The sequence below is a fragment of the Wyeomyia smithii genome, chromosome 2 (assembly GCF_029784165.1).
Source record: "Wyeomyia smithii strain HCP4-BCI-WySm-NY-G18 chromosome 2, ASM2978416v1, whole genome shotgun sequence".
Classification (NCBI taxonomy): Eukaryota; Metazoa; Arthropoda; class Insecta; order Diptera; family Culicidae; genus Wyeomyia; species Wyeomyia smithii.
In genome coordinates, this window is record NC_073695.1 from 70,828,629 (window position 1) to 70,843,605 (window position 14,977).

The window sequence follows — 14,977 nt, forward strand, 5'->3', positions numbered from 1 at the left end:
CGCAAACAGTTTTTGTATTTATTGTCGTTTTACAAAATATTTTAGTTTGTTTTTACGTAAAATAACAAATTTAATAAGCTTCAAGTAATAATCATGCTAGCGTACCTCGATTATTAAACTTGTGCTCCTCATGATTTAAGACTTTGGTTACAATTTCGAACACACTTCATCAAGGTCGAACTCAAAACTCTGAAAAAACTTTTATGCAACGGCAAATTGAGAAAAACACAGACTCGAAAAATTAGTCTGTAATATTTGCACAGCCAGTATTCCCTCGTTTGAGTCATGCATGCGTTACAGCAAGAAGATAGTTACACGCTATCAGATAACGACGCATGTGCGTGTTCTCTGTTTTGAGTGTAGTATTCGTTTCTCCCTCCCAGCTGCTGACAAGACAGCTTTTTGCTAGAACGGAATCCACTTCCATAAGACCAAATTGCAAAAATTCCCGATTGGTGAGCGGGAAATGTTTTAATCATTAGTCGAATAAGTTTCCGAGATTTTGCAAATGTGCCACAAACTCAGGTGAGTTTTGCCAATATCACCCTGTTTCGATGATTGTTCAGGGTTACTATTTCATTAAAAAAAAAATAATCCCCTAATTCCCATAATTGGAACTATGGTATATCAGCTGTTGTGTGAAATACTCTAAAGGCAAAGACTGTCAAAATGCTCGTTTGTTAAAATATTTATTTTTGAAGGCTCTGAATTCGCTGTTAGCTCGTTCGACGTAAAAAAAGGTATTTCTTCTAACCAAAATTTTAAAAAGGCTGTAAATTGCCCTTGTCACGGTAAGTGATGGATAATACTGAAAAACCTGGAGTATTCGCTAGCTAGCTAGGTTGAACTATTGAATTATTTTAAATCCACTCTTCGTTCAACCATTATGTATCAAATTTCGAAAAAAAAAAACAAAACTATTTCTACACACAAATAAGTCAAACCGGAGTGGTAGAAAAGCAAAGGTAGCAGATCCTAAAACTAATTTAAAGGTTTGGCTTTTTTTGGACGAAAACCAAAACTTGCCATCGAGAGCTGCGGCGTAAATGACAAGAGCTTCGTAATCTTATATTAAGAAAGCAAAGAAGATTTGGTTTGAGAAATTTTAAGTCAAGGTCAAGGTGAGTATATTCATAGAATATACGCTGTAACTCTGTACCCAATGAAGATAGGAATTTTATTTGTTCAGCAACGTTTCATAGTTTTGCACGTTCTGAAGCTTTGCCGAATAAACCATTCTTCTATCACTTAACACAAAAAACTTAGTATTTTCGATATATGAAAACCTACTGTAACATATGCTCGCCGTACTTTAATATGGGTGGATTGGGACAAATGTCACCTAAAGGAGTTTATAGTACTTCAGCTTAACTTCAAGGAAAAGTATTGACATCATGATTCCACTTACCCCTTTTTAACCTATACGTTCAAAAATATGTGTTTTGTATGCCCCAACAATCCCTCCGAACAATACTATCGTGTAAAATGCAACTAACAAAAGTTAAGCACAAAAAACTAACTTTTAAGTAAAAAAAAACAATATCGCACGCTAGCCTGAGGGCTAATACGGTCTCGATCAACTAGATTAGTTGAGAGAATTCGTTATCGATATTGTTTTCGGCACATTTTGCATGTTGTAGGATAAGTACAACGATACACCGTGCCCCAGTGCTGAGTCGAGAAAATTTCCAGCTCGAAAAGTTCCTCGACCTGATCGGGAATCGAACCCGATATCACAACCGTGTGGGAGAGCTAGCTGACCGACATCGCTAACCACAGAACCACGGGGACCACCAACTTTTAAGTAAGTTCCATGTAATATACTTCATACCTTTGTACCGAAAGAAGATAGGATTTTCATTTGTTCAACAAAGTTTCATATTTTTGAACCTTCTACAACTTTGCTCAACAAACTATTCATCTATCTCTTAACACAAAAAAGTTATTTTTTTATTTTTTGTATAGTAAACTTTTCATACTTTTTGACAATTTGCGATTATGCGGGTCATTCATACAAACAATTGTACCAAAGACTTTATTAAGCTAAGATGAAGGTCAAAGGCGCTATGGAATTAAGTTCCACTTTTTGCCTTATTGGACCACTGTGCGCTCGTTTCGTTTTGATTCCTCGTCAATTAATCGCGTCTTTATTACGTCGTAGGTAAGTTCCTTCTCTGGCAAATTTTCAAGGGCCGTAACCAACGGATTGTATGATTCATGTAGCGTGAGACTGAGCGACGAAAGAAACATCACTCTCCTCCAGCTTTGAACCGGCCGTACGAAGTTGTCGTATTAGGTCTTCGAACTCCAGTTGGTGCGCACGCATGGAACCTCCTTCCTTCAGGTGCAGCCTCGCGATTTGTTTCCGGATCAGCGGTTGACGTCCCGTCAATTTCTTCGCGAAAGTGTCCTCCGAACTTTTCCACATTTGCTTCGCAGTATCTTTGTCGCGGACACATCCGAGCTACTCCTCCGCTATTAAACTCACCAGGAGTGACTTGGCTTTACAATCCGCTTCTTCGAATTTCACTTTGTTCGCTTCAGCCGTCGGTGGATCGTTCGTGATAACATTCCAAATCTTCGCAGCTTGCAGAAACAGCTCGACGCGAAACTGCCAGGTATCGTAGCTGGTGCCAGCAAATTGCGGGATTCCATGAGTCGCAGTTTCTCTGCGTGTGTCGTGAGGTAACTTAAATGGTCCGGCTTCCTAGCCGGACCCGGGTGTGTCATCTAGCAGTAAAGACACGATGAACGTTGGTACTCGAATGAATCGCACTGAGCGATCAGTTTATTGTCCACGTCGGTAGCAATACCCTTTTCTGCTGATGCAGCGGGTGATCGCACCGTCGTTTTATGCTGATGCGATATATGATCGCACCGCTTGTTTTATATTTACTTATATTCTAAATGGTGCTTGGAATAATTCCATTACAGTCGCCGATAACCGTTGAGGTCCGACAAAGAGTAAAGATGAGACGGGAACTCAAGAACAGTTAAGTTTTATTTATTAGTTAAAAATACGTCTTGCTTGGACGGGAGTTTTCCCCTTCCAGACTACTAACAATTGTTCCCAGAGCACCTTTCAAACTTTGATAACAGTTGATTTGGCCACTTTTACCCGTCGACCTCTCAGCTGGTCTTGAGGCACGATGCTGGCCTAACAAGCCAGATATCGTAGGTTCGAGTCTCGGCTCGGGAGAGACTGTTAGTGTCAGTATATCGTAGCCACATCCATGTCACGAACGTCATTCCCATACATTTTGCTTGAAGCCAATTTTCTCTGGCTCGATTATACGTCAAAAAGCTGTCAGTGCTTTCGAAACAGCCGAATAAGCTCCGTCCATGCGAGATCAGCTGTTGCTGCAAGTGGTGTGTAGAAATGCAAAAAGCGAAGAACGTTTATTTTGTTTTGTTCGATCTCGATCGAGATGTTGTGCAGGGCATAAATGGTTATGACCAGATATGTTTCAACACGTTCTGGCTAACCATAAATTCAATATTCATATTGATATGTATTCATGAAACTTTTCTCGCAAAAAAACGTGCAACAGTCTATGCCTATCATTAACAGTAGCGCCATCATCATCGGTGGAAACTAAGGGGAGACAACTGGGTATAGATTTGCATCCACTTTGGGAACCACTCGCTGTTTGGTTGAAGTTGAAAACCCCGAGTGCGCTAAAATTTATCAGGCTTGCTGGCAGTGTTGCTGAACAACATTGTTCGTTGTTTTGATTTATGTTTTTTAATGATGTCACCTGTTATAATCTAAAATAATTTCAAGTGAACATTTAAAAAAAGTACAAATACGGGCGTAGTAAGAGATCCGAGTTTGATCTTCATTAATATCAATTACCAAAAGATCTAAAAGTGCACAAGGGGCTATGACGGTTTTGCGTGAAGCATAAGAACAGCATACTGCTGCTCAATGTCGAGAGTAAATAGTGTAGTGTGAGCTTATTTCTACTTTTGAAACTGTTCTGGATTAAGTTTGGAACATACCTGTTGAGGCATATTGTTTGTGCGGAGAGTACAATTCAGATGGGTCAATGAATGAATCATAATCATTGATGGATGACACGTTCGATTTTAAGTATATTAAAGATGCAGACTCTCCGGTAACCCTCAGACGATAAAATTATCGCCTGCAGGAGGGATTGTACATAATGCATAAAGCATTAAAAACATTCAAGTATTTTCCGAGTGAATGGCATCACTTACGAAAAATTCAACAGGGATCATCGCGGTGGATGAGGAAGAAGAGTAAGAAGCCAGATGTCGCCCCTTAGGGTGGAAACGGTCGCCGTGACATGGGTCTGATCGTAGCGCTCAATGAGGTATTCACAGGTGAGGAAGAAGAAGATATTTGTCTGTATTAGTAACGGAAAAAAGGTAGGGATACCATCCGTCCTGATTTAGCAGGACATGTCCTGATTTTGAGACCCATTTGGAGCGTCCTGATTTATTTTTCATATTTTAGCATTTGTCCTGATTTTTCTGAATGATAGCGGATATTCATAAAAGTAGCAAATTGTTCAGTATTTTCATCTTGACTCCGGGAGAAAACGAACTTATTTCGAACGAATTTTTTCTTTGATTGAATCTTGACGAGAGAAATTGTCTAAACCGTTAAACGTTTTTTTGACAAATGTTAAGTTTATTTCAAACAATTTACTAGTGTTGCATTTTTCGAGAAATACGTTTAATATAAGGTGTATTTTGAAATGCAAATCTAAAATTACGTGTTTTATTTATTAATACCTCAAAAAATACAAATAGCTTAGATTAGAGCTGTAAAAAAAGTTGTCCTGATTTTTAATTCCGACCAAATGGTAACCCTAAAAAAAGGTAAACAAAAGCACGTGTTGGGGTTGTGACGTACATCTCGGTCAACGAACAAATGCCATTTTAAACGGTATGAAGCCCTTTGAACCCGAGACTCAAACCATCTCCGTAACTTTTCATATTCCATTGCGTAGCGCTAGCCCCGCAATTGACCTGTACACTAAGGAAACATCCATAAATGACGTAGCAATTTTTTAGTTTTTTTTTCGTTCTTCAGATTACTAATACTATTCGGTCCCAGGTCGGCACATTGTTGTATAGAACATTTCTCAACAAATGCAATAGCGACAACAGTGATCTTTTTCATGTTTATTAGTTCTGGTACGTATCTGCTTACAACCTAAGTTACAAATGAAATTATTGTTTTTTCAAATATAGAGTTTTATGCAACCTTTCAAATGAATTTCCTAGATACGAAAAAAAGTAATATAAAAACAAACCAAACAGAGCTAACTGTACCAACCAAATGCGGATTTGCTTTTGCTACTGCTGTTTAATTGAATGTCCATTAGTAAACTACTCGCTAATCGAGAACTGTTCCAGGAGACATGTAAAGTCTACACGTATTCGGTGAACTCAAGAATATCTCTTTCCTATACATACAAATACGTTGAAGTCATTCTACAAGATACAACAGTGTACCAATTTCTAAAACTACCATATTACTTGGGTTGAACTGGGCAAATGACTTTGCTATCTCATTGAGAAAATTCGCAAAAAAAAATATTGGGACATGTTTGAAATCTAAAACACTACAATCGGCATGCTTTAGCTAGACAAATAATATAGAGAAGAAAAGGATTTTCCTATCTTTTCAACCGGGATGACTTTCCATCTGTTCAAAATGGGAAAAATAACCAAATTTTACGAATTCCCAGCTACTGCACCCAACTAGGGGTGTGCGAAACTGGCTTTTCTGGTGTCGAAACGAAACGAAACGAAATTAACCCTTAATTTCGATTTCGCCAAATTAGTCGAAACGAAATCAAGGTGGATTTCGAGTTCTCGAGACGAAACGAAATTGGTCTCTAAATTTCGCGAAATTTCGCGAAATTTCGAAAAATAAAATAAATGTTTCTGAAACATAGCATTACAATGATTTGTAACGTTGGAGCGTACGCTAACGAAGTACCCTTCAACAGCTGATCGCAAGGTGCTTACCTGGTCGACGAAGAGTAACGTAGGTATTCAGTTATCGATAAACCGACAATGACGAGGAAATCAAAAATGTTAAAAACTAAAATCTTGATGCATTTATTTATACAGATTATATTGCAGGTAATAGTAGCGCGATAGATACAAATGATATAAAGGTCAAACTCGAAATGTCTTTGTAAATAATAATTTAATGAACTTCTGAACTGATTCTTTTGGTTTGAATGCAACTATGTTTAAAATAGTAATCCTTCTTTCATAGCACTTTCATCATTCAAAATCCAAGTTTTGTCCTAGAGCTCGAACTGGAAAAAATGAGAGATGGTAGGTAGGTTTTCAACCATTCCTGTGAGTTTTGGTGTCCCTAGCAAAGATAACTTTTCCAAAGAGTTGTTCCCTATGCAAACGTAAAAGCGACGAATCCGATAAGCAATTCCTCGGCGGCCTTCTGATGCATTTCTGCATTCTCTAAAAGCAGCAAAATTCACAGGAATGGTTAAAAAGCTGTAAAACCTTTGGAGGGCAACTTTTTTTTCGCTTTTGTCGACCAGTGTTATTTAACACCGTTTAGTCAGACTAGACTAAGTGACATTTTTATCAAATCGAGGAAAATAAAATTTAAGTTAACTATTCTGTAAACTTTGAAGTTTTCAATATTTTTGCACATTTTTTAAATATAACTTAAAATTACTTTTTAACTGAGCAGTTCCACAAAAAATGTCTCAGTTTCAATATTTTTTGTCGTTTTAGATTTGGCCTAAACTTTGCATAAACGTTTCTATAGGCTGAGAAGCTAGTTAAAATGCTATTTTGGGAGGGTTATTGTGATTATAAATATTTTCAGAGCCAAAAGTTTTTTGATCAGTGTGACGTCTCTGGAAAAGTTTTAGACAGTAATTTTATCTTTCCGATAAAAAAAACTCTGAAAAATTGATTTTTTTAATGTAAAAGAAACATTAAAATTAACATAAAAAAGCTTATTTTTCAAAAATCTTTTTTTGTGTAAAAAATTACAAAAAAAAATACCGAAACGATGAAGAAATCAAAGAAAAATTAAATTTAAAAAAAATTTACAACATGTTTATTTTTGGAAGGACAATATTATTATCTATAACTTTGCCAAAGGCACTATGCCAATCAAACCAACTGTTTCGATTATAAAAATATTTTAATTACCCACAGAGTGTCCAATTGGAGATTAAAATTATTTTTTCAGCTAAATCGGTTTGTTTGACTGGCATCACTAGTGTCTCTGGTAAGGTTGTAGAAAATAATTTTGTCCTAAAAAAATATGCCCTGTGAGTTTCTGCGACGCCCAAAATAATAAAATGCATTCGGGACCATTCCTAAACTACGTGGTCATATTTTGATCCCTTTCATACCCCCCTTCTCCTCCGTGGTCTTTCGTGGTCTTTTGTTTTGTGATCTTATTCTGCAAATATATGTACAATAAAGTATGAAAAATTTATGAAAAAAATGAAGGTTCAAGAAAACTGATTATTAGATATTGCGCAAATTGTAAATAGAATTTTCAGTAATATCATTTTCTCAAAACCAAAATAACAAACAGATAATGGTTGTTTAATTATTGATAATATTTCATTGTCTTTAACAAATATAATGATTTCCTTACCTGAAAGTAATTTAAAATACGCTTTTCTGTTGAGTATATTCAAAATGATTTTTAATTTGTTGTTGAGTATCAAAATAAATAAAATTTGTTTAAGCAGATTGATCATCTACGATAAATTTTTCGCTTATAGTTATGGTAAATTGTATACTCATCTAGAAATCATCTAGAAAAATATTTAGTTGATAATAAGTGAAACCTTTTAATTTAATTTTAATTTAATTTATTTCCGATATATTTTTTACACTTGAATCGCTAGAACAAGTTTGCACTTCCAGTGAGCATCTGCTCTTTTAAGGAAGTGTGATACGATGTTGTTAACTATAAGTTGAAGCTGGTGATGATACTTGTCGACAATTGTGGGGTGGTGCTGGTGGTTCGCGCGTTGATGGCGTTGCTCTGGTTACGGCGTACGGCAGAGGCATTGGTGAGTAGTGTTTTGTGGTATTCGGGTGTAATCCAGAATTAGGCTAGATACTGTGGTATTTTCGTTTTCATGATAGCTCGCAAACAACGCTTGAAGATATATGTTGTGGGGGCATTTTTACATGATGGGGGGAGGTCGTTAAACAGTTTGCTACCAATGTACGACATTTTTTGCGACCGTATTCCGTGTTGAATCGTGGCAAATACAGGTGACCAGTTTGTCTGCTTGAGCGGTTTTCGTGCATTCTTCTTGTGACAAGAACGGTTGAAGTGATGTTATTTCGCAAGTGGATCAACATTTGATACTCCTGGGGTACACGGATTGGTAGGGTTGAGTCCCTGGGATCTTCGTATAGTAGATGAGTGGGATACAGATGAGGTTTCCGGAACACGGCTTTCAAGCTTCTGTTTTGTATCACCTGTAGCTCTCTCAAAGAAGATTTGCAAGCCAGTCCCCACGTTGCAACTAGGTACTGGAGCCGAGAATGGATTAGTGAGAAGTATAGTGTTTTCATAGTCGCCAAAGGCAAAAATGATGAAACCTTCCTTAATATACCACAGAGTGATGTTAGCTTTCGCTTGAGAGACTCAAGATGGGCCTTCCAGTTCATTCTATTGTCTAGCGTTAGGCCGAGAAATGGGTATTCAAATACTTCTTCGATGACACGATTGGCGATTTCAATTGGCTCGCGAGCCGGGAGTTCTCTGCGGAACGAGTGAATGAGCATATACTTGGTTTTCGATAGATTCATTGACATCAAATTAGTTTGAAGCTGGATAGCGGTGCATTCTGTTTCTTGATAGAAGACTGACGTATCGTCAGCAAAGAGACGTAACTTTCCATGCAGCTCTAACTTGGCCAGGTCATTAATAAACAGCAGAAAAAGAATTGGCCCCAAGTTACTACCTTGGGGCACACCAGTCGACACGGCCCCATAGTGATCAACGGGTAATCATCTTTTAGGCACCTGACGATAGCATTACTTAAACCTGGGACGTAGGGGAGTGATGCGATAAAAAGCCCGAGAAAAAGAAATTGAATCCACCAACGCATCGTGCTTTGTGATGTGGTAAAAGTTTGTAGGTAATCTCTAAACTGCCGCTCATAGCAAGTCCGTCCCATTTGCGTTTTGGTGCTGACGAGAAAACAGCAATTGAAAATCGTTACGCTTCAGGTGAAATTTTGCACTCAAATGCTTTTTCAATCAATACCATCAACAGAATTTAGTACTGCAATGACAATCTAACACTTTTGCATCATAAAACTTGCATGAACACCTAAATTTGATTAAAATTTGTTGAAAATCATAAGCTGGGACTCACATGCGATTACTTTTACGGTACGTAGCCAGAATGATAGCAAGTCAGTCCCATAGCCAGCTACGACCGGTGATGAAAAACAAACTACTGCAAATCGATGGCGGTGCTATACCGTGCGTTTGGAATGAATCTATCGCTGGTCAATTCATAAATGACCTTCTTTCGTGCTTTATTGAACAAGTTTTTTTGTGAGAAGCATAACACAATATACCTACCAACTGCGCCGCTCAAAATAAAATTAGATTTTGTTTTTACATACTGATAAATTCAAAGTCAGTTTAGGTGTAGGAACTTGTTCTAAATTTTCCTGAGAGCGGACACACGTTCGTGACGGCGGACAGCTTTCACGTAGCAGTGGAAACAAATATGAAAGAATACCTATAGCTTAGGAAAATGTTTGCTCCGTTAAAAAACAGCTAAGTAGCGTACCGAAGTATTTAATATGACTGACAAATTCTTCAAAACGAAATTCACGACAATAATTGAACAATTCTTAAGCACGTCGTTACATAAAATACGGATAAAATACGAAAAGTAGTATTTACTCAAGAATGCTTCAACTAACAATACAGTGACACACCTAAAGCGTTCACTGTCAACAAACAACAGCTGAAAGAAGCTACTGGTGGAAACTTTGTCTTGAAGAAAACATTGTACTATCAGCTAGAGCCACACGATGTAGAACGCGTAAAATTTAATCAAACCTCCTATCGAATATCACTTGGTACATCCAATTCTAAACCTGAAGACCATTAGTTTTGGTAAATATCACATTTTTCATAATCATTATTGGCTGTGGGGTTAAATTGCGAAGATTTTTTCAATGGGACCGACTAGCGATCACTTTTGCTATGGGACAAACCAACTTGCTATTTTTTTCACAGTTCCTCAGAACAAAGTATTCAAAAATATTTGTTTTATCGAAAGTAGATATAAAAAGGAATTGATTCCATAAATAAACTCAAAATTGATAAAAATGCAATTGGGACGGACTTGCCATGAGCGGCAGTAAAGCTCAAACTAACTCTAACGTTTCAATATAGGTACTTTGAAAGAGATCCTATAGACAGCTATGACAACCTATCGTAAAGCTTTGTACGAAAAACGGTACAACTGTATGTAAGTTTTTTGAAAAAAACAATGTCAGAGTTTTTGAAGAAAAAAAATGTACTATTTTTATAAAATGTTTTTAATAAACTTGTAGATCCCCTTAGGAAGGCCAAGTTCAAAGGCCGAAACGTCGGACATAAAACCTAGTAGCGTTTTGATACACCCCTAAGACTGAAAAAGCCGTATTTCCCTTGAAATAAATTACAAAGTTTTTGAATGTCGAACAAAATATAAACATCTTTCTTTCTTCCTTCAGTTCACGAACATCCAGGTCTTATATATTGTTTTTAAGACCAAAACGTTGATTTTTCTACCGGTCGTTGAGTATTGAAATATACTTTCAGGAAAAATAACATAAATCCCGACGCATTGCAAAATAGAACTATTATTCTAAAGAAGTCTGTTTAAAACAAAAAAAATTTTTCTTCGATCGGATAAATTTGAAATATGTTTCAAAAATTTGATTACAGTTAATTGCTGACAACTCTCAAACTTTCCGTGACACTTATTAATTAGTCGTGTCAAATAAATATATTAATTAAAAAATTGCGAAAGCTTCGACTTGACTTAGTGGCAATAATAAATTATAAGTCAGAAAAAAGACTACGTGGTCTATTCGTTAACCCGCACGCGGGGGGATTTTTCGTGGTCTTTTGATAAGCCACCCCCCGTCTTCCTATATATGACTACGTGTTTGGGAACGGCCCCTTTGAAACAAACCAAAAATTATTTCTCTTTCAACCAATCAACAGTTAGAATGGAATGTTGTAATGCAACAAACAAATAGTTTTCTCTTTACTCAATCAAGTTATTCGAAATCATCCTCGTTCTCTTATTTCTCGTTCTTTCTAACCTTTCTTTTCTTCTACCTTGTATATTCGTCAAGTGCAAAGTCAGAATCACTTCTATGCCATAATCTGAACTTGTTTTTGACATTGTAAAATTGTGTGTCCCCTAAACAAGAGTAACATTTCTCAATTATGTGTTCAACGATAGCGAACCATTTACTTTTTATTCATTAATTGATCAAGTATACTCTTTTGATAACACGTTTAAAATATTTTTGATAAGGTACCTGGCAATTTTGAAACTTATGCTGACTTTGAAGTCAGAGTGTTTTGAAACAATACTAAAAATTCAGGCAATTACAACTTTTTCTGCTTAACACATCGATCACTCTGTCTGCACACTATAAGGCATGATATCTGGTAAGCCTAGTGATAGCAATGAACTATCTGATAAAACACGTTTAAATACACTACGGTGTGCGAAGAGGAGTCCTCTAACACAGAGAAATCCGAAAAAACGCTTGAAAATTTTTACAAGTCGAGTAGCATAGAACATTTGGCCTGTAAGATAGAGCTTCAGAGCTTTAGTTTTGACAGAAATTGCTATGCCCTCCTAAACGAAAGACAAAAAGTGACCTCTTTAACCTTGTGGGCTGCAAATATAACCACATTTTGATGTACGTAAAAGATGCGTAAAATTTATTCCTACAAACAAATTACTAGATACCTTGTAGCGCATTTGGACGGCTTCATATTCCTCGAATTTGACTTCAGTGATGACATGAATTTTATGCTCTGCGTGAATAAAAAATACCTCCCGCATGATGTTACGGTTTTGTCTTTGAAAACAAAAATTACCGGCTGAGAGTTTATTCTTCTATAACTGACTTAGTATACCAGATATCTGTTGAGATATATTCAATTTAATTTATAGTCGCAATGAGCACAAACCAAAATAATGTAATAATGTGCATCGGGAATTTGGTCCGAAATTTCGCGAAATTTCGTAATCGTCGAAATTGGAACTTTAATTTCGCGAAATTTTAGGCGGAATTTAGCGAAATTCAACGAAATTTTTCGGCAATTTCGCGAAACCGAAATTTCGCGAAATTTCGGGAAATTTCGAGTTTTGCGAAATTATACGAAATCATTCGAAATCTCGCACAGCCTTACACCCAACCGAATAATAGGATAATACACATTGCATGTTGTAACAGAGTAACGAAGCAAATCTATTGAGTCAACGATTCTACCTGAAGATAACCGGGTAGGTCAAGTTAGCTATCTGTGTACTTTTGAAAAGGTCCAGCCTTTTTTGCCTTCGTTTCTAGCCGGTGCTAACGTGTCAGCACTCACTCCCTTTCGTTCGCTACTAAAAATATTTATAAATTTCAACATCGTTTTATGAGAACATATTCGGGTTAGTAAATATAAAGTATAGATGTTAAAATTTCTTGCTTGCTCTAGTCGATTCTCACTACAGTATATAATTATGTTAGTCTGTATATAGATAAATGTAGTTGGAATCAGTACGCATGTGAAAGCAAGAAGATTCCAGCTTGTAGATTAAAAATAGTGTTCGTTTTTCTTCTTCTTTTTATTGATTCAGCATCTTTGCGTACAAGATCCTCTTCACATGTTAACATGTTGTCATTTGAACGGCACTGCTAAACATTGATAGAAAGAAGAGAGATTTGTTGGTTTACCTTGTAAAGATAGGATTTTGATCAAATTGTGCAAAATTCGAGTGCATATGTAACCTTTACGGATCTATTACCAAAACGTGAGGGTACGGCAAAATATATCTATTCTCTGATGGAGCCAAGAAAATAGAAACAAGTGATTGAAGCGATCGATAAAACATCCACCTGAAGCAGCGTTGGATAGTTACACTGTTCCAACATCTGTTTACACCTATGTATTGAGTGTACATAAACAGTACCCAACCATTTTGTCATACATTTAACAATTAATATGGAGAGCAAACCTATCACCTATGCCCACCTACAATTTCTTGGCCATTTTCTTTTCACACTACTAGAGACGTCCAAAAAAGTTCGCTCAACGTCTAACTCTGTCTGCATCATTTTTGTCAATGATTTTTTTTGTGGTTGTTGAATGCTTGCATGCTTGAGTATGAGTTTGTCGTTCGTTTCTGCTAATGATGCATTTGTAATGTAATGTAACTTTAAGCAATAATTTCCCTAAAAAAGTTGGCATTTCCTGACGGCATCTGATTTTCCCTCATTTCGCCGTAGAGCATCACGGTTCTATTATCTCTTATCCACCACAACAATCGAACACTTTGTCCTACTAAAGTTTCGCATCATTTCATCAGCGTTAGTGTCTAATATAGTAAATGTTTGTTACGCACCATTTAATTTGCTGGAATAGTTTTTTCTCTCATAGTTCTCTATTCTGTCGCCTTATTGTTCAACGCTTTTGTCAGCAGAAAAAACTGAGTTGTGTTTTTTTTTGCGGATAACGAACATAAACATTTGATTTTTTTTTTCATATGTTTCTACCATATGACAAACAGGAGAGAACTGACATTCGCTTTAATTTTCTGCACCCCTTCATTCATCTCTTCTTAGTTAGTATCTTGATGATGATCACTCATCACAATGTTGTTCAAATGTATTTTCATGCAGTTGCTCGAGCTACAATATATTTTTTATACATAGTTTTTTTTGTTCTTTCTGTTGTTCCATTACATATACAATCCAAATATACACTAATAAATGTTACAATGAGAATAAGACAACTGCAGTAAATACGCGGCTAATTACGTTTTGTTTAAGTTTGTCCCCCTTTAAGATAATTTTGTATAATTTTAATAACAAGCTACTTGACTAAATGATTAAACTAAATGAACAAAAGTGAAGCTAAGAAATATTACATTAAATGTGTGCTATCAGTTTAATTAAATATAGGTCATTATTTTGTTAAGTAAATGTTGTGTCAAAACTAACATATGCAAATAGAAAATCTATTTCGGGATTCCTTTGAGAGGCAATTTATCGACAAAAGAGCTGTGTGCTGGCATATTAATTAATCAGTTTAACTAAGTTTTGTCCACTGCATCGCTGTTATTTTTCCCATACAGTTTGTAGTTTTTTGTTGTTTGATATTTAATGCTCTGCTCGTGTGATTGGATATTTAGACCGATAGCGACACAAAGCTGTTGTACTGTGTAATGTTTCGTTTGAGAATGTCTGCGCATAGGCCAAGCACCCGCTCGAAGCGAGCGCGATCCAGTTTGACACACTTCAGCGAACCCCGAGCAATGACGGTAGCGGCCCGCGGACGATCCAGCAGCAGGGCGATCTCTCCAAAGTAGTCACTCGGGCCCAGACGGCCAACTTCGGCGGGTTCTTCTTTCTACATAACAAGAAAAAGGTGGTGAATTCAATGTTAAAACCGAGAATTTTTTTTTTTGCTAAATCGTTTTAATCGTAATAATGGGATTATCTTTACGGGTCAATAAAACGTGCTTAGTTTTTCAAAAATAGGGGGCATCATAATTTCAATAAACCATATAGTAAATTCAGTCATGTTTAAAAACTTAGAATTTTTGCTGAAAGTTCTATATGGAGGTTTTCTGAGTGAAAAAGCAACTTAATGCCTTGTTATTTCGTATTTTTATCATTCATAAATATTAACTCGTAATTTACGATAAATAATTTACGATAATTTTAATTTC

At 36.4% G+C, this 14,977-nt stretch overlaps 1 protein-coding gene across 14 annotated transcripts in view; it reads right to left on the reverse strand.

Moving 5' to 3' along the window:
• Positions 1 to 5,139: 5,139 nt before the first annotated feature.
• Positions 5,140 to 14,977, reverse strand: part of LOC129719448 (cAMP-dependent protein kinase type I regulatory subunit) — an 80,712-nt gene continuing 70,874 nt past the window's right edge. For 12 of the 14 annotated variants that reach the window (XM_055670752.1, XM_055670764.1, XM_055670759.1 and 9 more), the window contains one exon: positions 5,140 to 14,655. In XM_055670752.1, the coding sequence (XP_055526727.1) occupies positions 14,434 to 14,655 (222 nt within the window). In that variant the 3' untranslated portion in view covers positions 5,140 to 14,433. The remainder of the gene's footprint in view (positions 14,656 to 14,977) is intronic. The other 2 variants (XR_008727212.1, XR_008727213.1) reach the window with 2 other exon arrangements.